Genomic DNA, 11,514 nt, shown 5'->3' with positions numbered 1-11,514 from the left:
GGACCTCAAACGGACTTGAATATATACGCACGTGTGACCCAGCCTATATACATCACACATGGCCTAAATATAATATGTAGGCCTTATATAATTTTATAAACTTGATAAAGGTGGGGTCACACATGCGTATATATTTAAGTCCGTATGAGGCGCGCATTGGAGTATTTACCTCCACCTGTGAGGCCCCACAGGTCGTTGGAAAAATAATAGAAATTGGACAAACGTAAACAGGTAACATGTCAGACGAGTTAGTTGGGTCGCTCACCATACTTCTCGGTCAGCTAACTCATCTGGCATGTTACAAATGTATGTATCTATATTTGTCCAATTTGTACTATTTTCCCCGCGACCTGTGGAGCCCGGTAGAGACTAAGAGCTTCATACGCACCTCAAACGGACTTGAATATTTACGCATGTGTGACCCCACCTTAAAGGTGGGTTTACACCTGCGTATATTTTCATGCCGCATGAGTTCCGTTTTGACATTTGTCGACATTTTGACTAATTTCTTCAATACGCGGCCGCACGCACAAGTCGCACCTCTATCGCATCTGAATCGTTTTTAGAAAGTTTCACGAACGCAGGCAAACGAAAATATACGCCCAGTTCGCCTGATAGTTTTGGACATGCACAAAACTATCATTCGTACGCAGTTTGGTGCCCAAAACGTTATGGATGCGCAATACAGTGGTCCTACGTCGGTCGATTGCGCTATGAAGACGCTACATGTTTGCGCTTTATACGCAGTCATACGCGGATATCGCGGTATTGCGAGTACATAGCGTTCTTACAGCGCAGACACAACGCACCATGAGCGACCGTATAACGAATGCACACATAGATCACGATTTAGTACCGTGCGTTCTGCAATCGCTTTGCGCATACTACGCGTCCTGATAGCGTGATCGACGCACACTCCAGATCATGTTGGAATAAATACGAAGGTGCATCTGAGTCCAGACAAAAAAAAATCATCTCAAGATGGCAGATCCAGGCCAGGACCGACGAATTTGTACCGGGGGCATAGAAAGATGGTCACAACTTGCAGGACACCATGAATGTAACTGGTCCCAACAGAGCCTCTAGGGACGGGAAGATGTAGAGGGACCTGCTCAAGCACTGGGTCAATTTGTGTGACACACGTGCCATTTTGTGTAACAGATATTTGACTTAATTTGCTGATAATGGCACTTTTTTGTGTGTAGAACCACATGATATAAAGGTGCAATATAGAGCCATATTACAACTTTGAAAGAGGGTGTAAGGTTTCATAATTGTTTAATTTACGTGTTTGATAAAGATCTTGAATACGTTTTGTGTTGTGTATGAGTGTGATTTTTATAGTAGTTGAAATACTAAGATGATAGGGGAAATCATTAAGGACAAAGTGAAAACAAACACAATCTTAACAGTGCACATAATTTCTTAAGGTAAATGATGGCCCACATTTCTGTAAAAGCACAGTGTCACTGCTTTACTGCTTCGCAAATGAATAAAAAAAAACCTCTTCACTGTTTACTTGTCAATGTTCTACTTGCACTGCCTGTAAACAAAGGCATACGTAGTACAAAGGGTTCCTCTAACAACTAGAGTTCGGCGACCTCATACCTCCATGAAAATTTAGAGCTTTAACCTCCTTGGTTTAATACAGTCATCGTTTGAATCTTACTGTTTTCAAGGAGGTCGTCAGTTTGCTGTTTGATACCACAGATATTTTTGACAGAGATTTGCCACAAATCGCACATATCTGGTGGATCTTGAAACAACGAAAAGTTGACAAACCGAATCTGTACTTACTTTCCTCGTGGACCAATAAGCCTCAAAACATGTGAATGCTTGCTACTGTAGTGCTGGTAAAATCTGTTCATTTTCTAATCTGTCCGACATCCAGTCCACTGAATATTTGCGAGTCTGTTTTTTTTTTTTTGGAACTGGTCCAACAAGAAAAAAAACTGATTTGTATTGGTACCCACCCCTATTTGTGAATGATCAGAACACCGATTTTCTCTGTTGGTTTGCAGATGTTCGTAAGTACTTCTATTACATCAAGGAACATGTCAGCTCAGATTGGAAGGACATGGCCTTCCATCTGGGTTTTCGGTGGTCGGACGTCAACAACATTGAAGGAAGAAACCGAGATGACAAGTCTCGCTGTATGGACCTGTTGGAGGAATGGCTGAAGCGTAACGGAGAGAGAGCCACCATAGAGGTCCTGATGGAGGCTCTGATCAAGGCAAATCTGCAGATTGTTGTGGATGGTCTTAAACAGAACGAATTTCCTGGTAAGAAATGTATAAATGCTACAATTATTCTGTAACCTCTACTAATACATTGATCTGTGTGATCTGAGTCATAAAAAGTTAATTAGGTTGCCTTATTTAGAACAACCCCTTCAGACAACACAATTGTATTTTCTCCGATTGGCTGGCTGCTGTACTTGTTAGTGGTGCTGCCCACAATAATAACCCTCACACTCAGGGTTGACATCGCGGCAAAGCCTAACGATATCACCCCTGACAACTCAGCCACAGAAAACGGGTATTATGGGCGTGGCTTCTAAACCAACTGTCAGCCTATCGGAGAGCTTTTTGATGCCAAAAGCTCGGAAAGGCGCCATATAAGGCGACTCATTAATATTCATGAGCAAGATAACAGTTACCGGCATAACGTTTCACAGTTATTTCAGCGTCCAGACGTCTTTATCAGGTACCAAATTTAACATTTGTCGGTTCTGTGGGTATAGGTAACCACGGCATTACCGTATACCGACCTAGCATACGAAAAAAAACATTATCATTCACGCAAAGATAAGTTAAACAGATCTTTGTGCATGCCGCGCCGTACTACGCTGTTTGCTCGAAACTTGCAATCCGGTCGCTGATTGGCCTGCGACAAATCAGGCAAGCTCATAAATATTCATAAGCAACGCTCCCCTAATACCCGTTTTCTGTGGCTGAATTGTCAGGGGTGATATCGTTAGGCTTTGCCGCGATGTCACCCTGAGTGTGAGGGTGACAATAATGGATATGGGAGTAATACAGAGGCAAACCCTAGTTTAGGACTGCATGGAGTGTGCAAATTTCTATTGTTCTATAGGATCCTAAGAGTAAGATCGTAGGGCGCAGCGGCAGCGTGTTTGGCTCAAGACTGGGAGGTCTCGAGTTCAAATCCTGCCATGTCACTGATCTGGTGCCCTTGGGAAAGGCACTTTACATGGCTTTCCTTACTTTACTCAGGTGCAAATGAGTACCTAGTTTTGGCTAGGGCCATCCCTAGGATAGGACGTTAAATGAAGGTCCCGTCTTTGGGGAGAGCCACACCCCAGGCACGTTAAAGAACCCACCACACGTGCGATGAAGCAGTGTTAGATGGAGCAAATTGTTCTGTCGGGAGTTGATGAGTCACTTGAAATCAGGCTTTTAGCCAGGCACGCGTCAACGCGTCCAGATGACGCCCTTTTCTTAGAATAACAAGAAATTTGATGCTCTGAACGCCCTGGCACTGGGGAGAAAATCCTCTGATAAGCATGAAATTCTGATTGACCAGGGATTGAACAGGTCATCCTTGGTCACAGTCTTCTACTTTGACCTCTGTAACAGCATTTTTGCCTTTTAGGATACCTTAGAATGCACTTTTTTTTATTAAAAATCATCAAAAACTCTGCACCATGAAAGGTGGATGCCCCCGGACCCCCCTACAATAGTCACTTACCGCAACTCACCAATAAATTTGGACTCCCTTTAATAGAATCCTAGCTAAAAGCCTGCTTGAAATCACCCGGATGGAGACTGGCGTACCTCCATACCGTGTCAGCCACACAGTGATTTACATCATTCACCCGGATGGGAGACCTGGCGCATCCCTGTCTAATATTCAGCTAGAAGTAAGGGGTATAACCCCAATGGTGCTGTAAATGTAATACACCATATGACTATGACTGACTAACTGATTGTAGGATGCACGTTCGAATCTGAGTAGGGGAATGCGATTATCCTGTCTGAAAGAAAATTCCTCCCTTCTCTTATTTCAATTTGTGCATGTAATCCTGTTCTGTCCATTTACAGGAGTGCCCTGTCCCTTTGAAGCTGCAGGAATAGAGACGTCTTCATTGACAGGTGGGAATCAGACTGTTTCTGTAGCTAGATCAGAAAGTAATACTGTAAATACATCTAAGTTCGTGGGGTTTTAATTTCACGGTAGCACCATGCCCAGCAGTAGTCTCTTATTGCCATGGAAAAATGACCCCAGCGATGGCTACACTCCTTTATGATGGACACTGTGCAGTTATGACCGAAGCATAAGTTTGTATAGTAGTATGATGGACACCGTGCAGTTATGACCAAAGCATAAGTTTGTATAGTATTGTACAGTAGGTTTGATTTGTAATGTACAGTTAAGCCTTGAATTTCAAAACTTTACCCTGCTGGCAAATGATCACTAGTAACGAGGATTAGAATACGTCCTTGCTACCCTACTCCAAGGGAAGGTAATCATAAAGCTCACTTGGGTTTTGCTCACTGAGCGAACAGGCACACAACACCATGACTCAGCAGATTCCAAAGCCTTCTTGGTGAAGGCAACGATGTCTTTGAACTTTGCCTAAGTTAGATCTCACTAATGCTAGGGTGACATTTTCAAATCGGGTCGCGGACAGGCTGTTTGTGGGAACAAATGTGTATAACACAAACTATGCTCATATTTTTTTTAATGATATTCAACATGCAGGTACTTTGGTAGAGATGTACATGTACATACAGTAATGAAGTGCAAATTAAGGAAATTTGGACCTAATTTGCATACTTAATTAGTAAAATCTTTACTTGCATTTTGAAATCTTATTTGCTACTGTTTCTATTTCACTTTCAGATATTTTTCGGATGAATGTGAAGAAGTACTACGAGTTAAGACTGACTCACTTCAAGCCTCTAATCTGGGATGACAACTTCACACTCACCATCAGTGATATCTTCACCCAGTTAGAGTTGATACCAACAGCTAAAAGAACTGGTAATAGGTCAGAATCAGACAGGGAAGAGCAAATGAAAGAACTACAGTCATTAGACGACTTGTTCAAGCCAGATATCACAGGGCAGTCTACAGCGCCAAGGTGCATTTTGATTGAGGGTGAAGCCGGAGGGGGAAAGACAACATTTCTGTCCAAAGAAGCCCTAGACGCCGTCTCACAGAAAACAGAGTTGGGCAGGCAGCACAGCATCATCCTGTTGATCAGACTTCGAGAAGTGAGAGTGGGAGAGACCATAGAGGAGATGGTGTGGGACCAGTGTGTTTATGAAACAACGGAAAGTATTGATGTACAGTCCATCAGAACAATCCTACAGAGGAGCAAGTCTTCTGTACTCTTCCTCCTAGATGGGTATGATGAGCTGCAACCTGAGGCCAAAGCAGCTGGGCAGGCTATTCCAAAACTCCTGTCTGGCAAGTTGTACCCCTACAGCACAATAGTGATCACCTCCCGACCCTCAGCAGGAGTGCAGGAGTACACCCGGCCAGACTGTCATGTGCGGATCATGGGCTTCTCCCGTAGACACGTGGAGGCATACATGCAGCAATATTTCACCGTTGTTGGGAAGCAGGAACTGGCAAGGAACCTTGCTGTTCATGTCAAAGATAATGAACTCTTGAACACTTTGATCCAGACCCCAATTTTCCTGATGCTCGTCTGTGCGTTGTGGGCGAAGGACCAAGAGATGGTGTCTGCTGGAACAATGACGGGATTGTACGACAATCTGTTGATATGTCTGGTTAGAAAGTACTGTAAGCGGGAAGGAGTGAACATGCCAACAGAAGGGCTGCCTACAGAGGTTGCAGAGTCATTACTGCAGCTTGGTAAGCTTGCGCTACAGGCACTGCTGAGGAATGAGACCCTGCTCGACCTTACGGAAGTAGAGAAAGAAAAGGTGAATTGGGAGTTGCTGTTAAAGCTGGGTGTGGTGTCCTTGGAGGTTTCTTCCTCTAGATTGCATCCTCTGATTCCTAGGAAACAGCTGAGCTTTTCCCACAAGACCATGCAAGAGTTCCTGGCTGGACGATATGTTGCCCATGCTTCGGAGAATCAAGACATTGGAGAGCTGCTGCAGCTCACCTCCATAACAAAGGTGTTTGAACTCAGCAATCTGCTTCAGTTCACATGTGGCTGTGAATCACAGGCAGCACAAGCTGTGATGGAAGAACTGTGCTACCTTAGTGAGGAGGAGTTTTCCCATTTACAACCAGATGACTTTCATAAGTCCCACCTACCTGTAAAGTCAGAGGTACAAAAATCAGTTGAAACTTACAAGAGGTTTGTGTTGCTCTGCCTGAAAGTATTGAATGAAAGAAAAGAGCAAGAGATACTGCAGGCTGTCAGCAAAGCCCTGCCAGTTGTCATCTTGGATATCAATAGAATGAGGAAACAACATACAACTTTTAAGTATTACTTGGAAAACATCCAGCCATTACATTTCCCAGATAGAATGATTCTAGAATTATCCTTCTTTCGTAGTGCAGTAGATCTTCAGTACCTGGAAAAGACTTTCCCTTCCGCCATTCCTGGGCTGCAGTTAGACCTAAGATTGCGGTACATGATGTTTGGTTCACCTGACAAGACAGCCTGGCTGGTTTCAGTTCTGAAGAATGTTCCTGGTCTGAGGGCGCTGGATCTGTCAAACATAGCCACACTACTAACACCATCATCACTCCAGCCACTTGTACAGGGGTTCAGCCACATGTCTCTGTTAGAGGAGCTGGATCTTAGCTGGAACCCTGAGCTTGGTGATGCTGGGATGGAAGTTCTGCAGGTTGGGCTGCCCAGTCTTCCACACCTAGCTGTACTCCGCCTTGCGCGTGTAGGCATAACAGCCTTGGGTATGTCATTCCTGGCACCCTACATGGGCAACCTGTTGCGACTGACAGAACTTGATATAACTTGCAATGAGATCGGCAACACTGGGCTGGAATTCCTCATCACTGTCGTCCCCATCTTCACAGCCATGCAGGTGTTGGTCCTGAGGGATATCAGAATCGGTGTCACAGGCATGCGCACACTGGTCCCTGTACTGTGTCAGCTAACCAGACTGATCAAACTGGACATAAGCAATAATGCCATAGGAGACCTCGGTCTGGAATGTCTGGCTGCTATCCTCCATCACCTCACAGCCATGAAGGTGTTGGTTCTCAGTGAGATGGGTATCAGTGACAGAGGAGTATCATCCCTGATCAAAGCTCTGCCTCACCTGGTGCGATTACAGGTGTTGAACTTGAGCGATAATGACATTGGAGACATCGGAATTGTGTCACTGGTACAAAGTCTGGCAACAGCTCCTCATGATCCCTGTAACATCACACTGCAGGAGCTGAACATCTCATGGAATACTGGAGTAACGGGAGCCGGACTGGGGAGGGTCACACAACTTATCAGCAAACTTCCGGCACTGACCAGGCTGGACATGTCTGGTCACGCAGACACACCTTCACACCTATCTAACACCGCTGCCATGGATCTGACTGAGGCTCTACCCAGACTCCCTAACCTGGAGGAGCTGAACCTGTTTTACATCTCCATGGAGCCTGCAGGCTTCAATGCTGTGGTGCAGGCTGCAGATGGACACCCAACACTCAAGGAGCTACAGTGAGCTATTCTGATACTGTGCCATACTTATGTGTTTACTCATTTGTTTCACCTTCCTAAGATCTCATACATAACTAGAGTTCGGTGACCTCATACCTCCATGAATATTTAGAGCTTTTGTGAATTTCATGCAATTGACTAACACATTAACATGATTTATGCATGGTGTTATTGATCATTGACTAACATACACATGTCAAAATTATAAAATCATTAATCAATGGGCGGTTTTGCCCTTTTTACATAGATTATGCAAATTAGTTCCTCATTAGCATATTTGGTTTCTGCTTATATTCCACCATCATAATTAACAAGTGTTACATTTATTGAAGTACAGTTATTGCAAACAATGGAATTATAAAATCCCCTCATTAATTATGCAAATTGAGTCCTCATTTGCATAACATGCATATCATTATGAACATCTTTGCCCAAGCTACCTTCATGCCTAAATAATGCCAATTCGTCAATCGTTTCTGCAGTTATCCTCTTTGGAATGTCTTGACAAAAACGCCCCTGCAGTTCCGAAATTAAATGTTAGGGGGCTGAAACCTGCCCCACTTTGTCATGACACTGCAAGCTATCTACCAGCCAAATGTCAAGATCATATCATGTCCAGGACAAGAGTTACATAGAAAAAACTGCTATGATAGAATATTCTCATTAATTATGCAAATGTATTCGTATTTTGCATAATTAGTATCTTGTACAACATTGTCTAAGGTACCTACATACCAAAAATCATGAAAATCCGCTGTTCCCTTCTTGAGTTATCCTCTTCAGAAGTTTTTGACAAAAATGCCCCTGCTATCCCAAAACTAGACGCTAGGGAGCCCAAACTTATGTCATTTCTTTCTGAGCACAAGAGCTATCTAACACCTCAAAAATCGTGACCATAGCATGTTCAGAACACCAAGATAGCAAAACCGGAAGTTGCGCTGCAGTACCAAGGGGAGCCACTAGGGGGCCCAAAATCATTTCCAGCTTTCATCACACCCTACCAACACACCAAGTATCAAACCAATCCACCCAGCTGTTCTTGAGTTATCTTGTTTACACACACACACACAGACACACAGATAAACACAGGGTAAAATATAACCTCCATGACATTTCATGGAGGTAATAATGAAGACAATTTTCTTTGCCAAACTTTTTTATTCACACAATTGAATTGGTTTACTGGGCATGTCATCCATCTAAATCAACATGGCCTTATCAGTACTTGCAGCTAAAGCTATGGTGATATGTAGGATTTGCTGTATCTAAACATCTCCTTTTTCCTCGTTCCAAATACAGCTATGAAACAGAACAGGTGCCTGAGGGAGCAGAAACTACAGCCAGCTATCTGAAGCTGTCAAGCTTCCAATGAGTTCCTTTCATCATGCCAACCTGTTCTGTACATTGTCTCAGGTCAGCATACTGAATTTATAAGGTTAAGGACCATCTGCCTTTTTCAGTTATGAATTGTTATCTTTGACTTACACATTTGAGTCTTAGACCAGTTTTTGTACGGGATTATCACAATTGTCATCGTTGATAAGGAATTTAGTAGATTTAGATGTGTAGTCTTGAAATTTGTTGTCCATCAATGCTTCACTTTGAACAGGTACATGTACAGATACAAGTTGAAGACATTGATGTACATATACATTCAAAACCAATTTTGTTCCATTTAGACTACAAATTACTAATTGATATAAATTATTATGTAATAATAGTAATCAATTTTGTTTTATGTAAGGTGGTTAGCGTACGTGAGTGTTGCCAAATACAGCACAAAAGTTTTATTGTACCCAAGGGCCTGCATAAGTATAACAGCAGGTGCTAACAGGCATATTTTTTACAGGTATGTGTTACGTCATGTAGCTGTCCCGACACACAGGTGCCTTCCAGTCTGGACAAGTGTGGCTTTCCTGAAAGTTATATATTAAGCCCTGCCATCACACAAAAATCCTCCCCAAACATCTGCTTGGAGAGTGTATCCACATTCCTATGACAACTCATCTACTAATTTGAAGAACAAATTGTGGACACCACATGACTTACCAAGGACATATCGTCTACCCTATATATATCTATATCTATCCATCTAATATCTATCTATCTTAATTCTTATATCTATCTACTAGATGTGTAGATATATATATAGATATCTTTGTATATATATATTCTATCTGTCTATCTATAATCTGTATATATGTAGCACTGCGCTGTTTTTTGTTTTGTTTTGGGGTAGTGTTGATTTGCGATTTGGCATAAGGTTCTCTAGTGCCAGGGAGGGCATTTTCACACTGAAAGTCCCCCTTCCAATGTAGAGATCAACACACACACACACACACCCCAAAATGAAAATGTACCATTCTATGAATTGAATTCCATACAAACATTATTACTCATAGTCGCAGAGGTAATTTGTACGTGGATGGTAGTTGAAGAATGAAATATGTTTTTTCCATCTTAACACATGTCAAATAGAGGACAAGGTTCTTCCTATAAACGTTGTCTAGAGTCCCCCTTGCAGATTTGATATGTATTGTTTCACTCATGGTTTTCCATTGTAAAGAAACATTCAGAAAATAGACATGACTCATCCTATTAATATCTTTTTTTATGTCATACCTGGGCCGCGAGAACGTTCAATACAGCTGTTCCAAACCGTGTGATAAAAAGCCGTACCACACAGGCTTCAAAGTTGCATCACACAGGCTTCCATCGAATAATTTGAACATATATACACTGCGCACGCCAGAGCGGTGCGGGCGAAAATTTGAATACCTGATTCGGAAGTTGGAACATTGCTGTTGTAACAATGTTTGTTCGAGGGCACCAAATTTTGTCAACTTATGGCGCATTTCGCATCCAAATATGTGTATTCTCAGGTGGGTATGACATAAATAAAATACAACACGGTGTATTCCACATCACCCTCGGTCCCAGCCCTCCCGCGGGTCGGATCACCCTTCGGCCGTTGGGCGACCCAACCCGCGTTCGGGTTGGTACCTCGTGTGATACGGAATACACCGCGGTTGCAACACGGTATAGGTGTCATATAGAATACAATTGTATTCTATATGACTTACTGGTTAAACCAGTTTTTCTAGTTAGCTGTACTTGGTTTGAATTGTTCTGCTAGTTCAGTCTAGTGACGCTGAAGAAGAAAGATGGATGTCTCTCGAAACGTCCGGAAGTAAATATCCGTTTTTTTATCCAGTTGTAGAGAATGAATTGTATTTGAATATTGTTTACCTGGATGTCTAACCTTCATAAACGTAACAATTGTATTCTATATGACACCTATACCATTCTCTCGTGTCATAAAGAACACCACCGAGGCCCTGCGTGGCTGTTGTTTTTGTATATTTTATTCTATGGCACGAAATGCCTTGTTTATGGACTTTGACAGGAGGAGAGGGTTAATCAATTGTGGCATTAGTTTTTATGGACATTATTCGTGGTACAATGTTCGTGGTCAATGGAATATTAGCAATACACATAACCTCTCCTTTTTCGAACGCATTACCTTATATGCTAATATGGAACTCTTCTCAAACTTTTTTGTGGATCTATGATGTATTTGATGAACCGTAATATTTAGACATGTATAAACATATCATTTTCATATTCCAGGACATAACTCATTTGCATATTTGTGAATCTCTCCATGCGCCCATATCAGGTTTTTATTCTGTTCTATTTATATGACATTCTAATAACTAGAAAAAAAACATTCACACACGCAAACCTTGGCAAAATGCCAGCTTTTTTAAAAGCACTTGTTTTCCAGTATATTAATGAAGCCTTATATTAAGCTCAGAGCAGAGGTTAGGCTCTGGCTGTTTGTTTTTACGTTTTTTAGTCGTTTTTATCGGGCTTTCTATTTTGCA

The 11,514-nt window shown here is 42.3% G+C and overlaps 1 protein-coding gene across 1 annotated transcript; it reads left to right on the top strand.

Moving 5' to 3' along the window:
* The first annotated feature begins 236 nt into the window (after positions 1-236).
* LOC118415408 (NACHT, LRR and PYD domains-containing protein 3-like) lies at positions 237-11,227 on the top strand. Its single transcript, XM_035820013.1, has 6 exons — positions 237-276; positions 1,818-2,282; positions 4,065-4,115; positions 4,867-7,627; positions 8,927-9,040; positions 9,477-11,227. The coding sequence occupies exons 1-5, from the start codon at positions 237-239 to the stop codon at positions 8,997-8,999; spliced, it is 3,390 nt and encodes a 1,129-aa protein (XP_035675906.1). The 3' UTR covers positions 9,000-9,040; positions 9,477-11,227.
* Positions 11,228-11,514: the final 287 nt, after the last annotated feature.

Source organism: Branchiostoma floridae, chromosome 5 (assembly GCF_000003815.2).
Source record: "Branchiostoma floridae strain S238N-H82 chromosome 5, Bfl_VNyyK, whole genome shotgun sequence".
In the NCBI taxonomy this organism is placed as follows: domain Eukaryota; kingdom Metazoa; phylum Chordata; class Leptocardii; order Amphioxiformes; family Branchiostomatidae; genus Branchiostoma; species Branchiostoma floridae.
The sequence above is the reverse complement of the archived record's forward strand: the minus strand, read 5'-3'. Positions and strand labels throughout refer to the sequence as shown.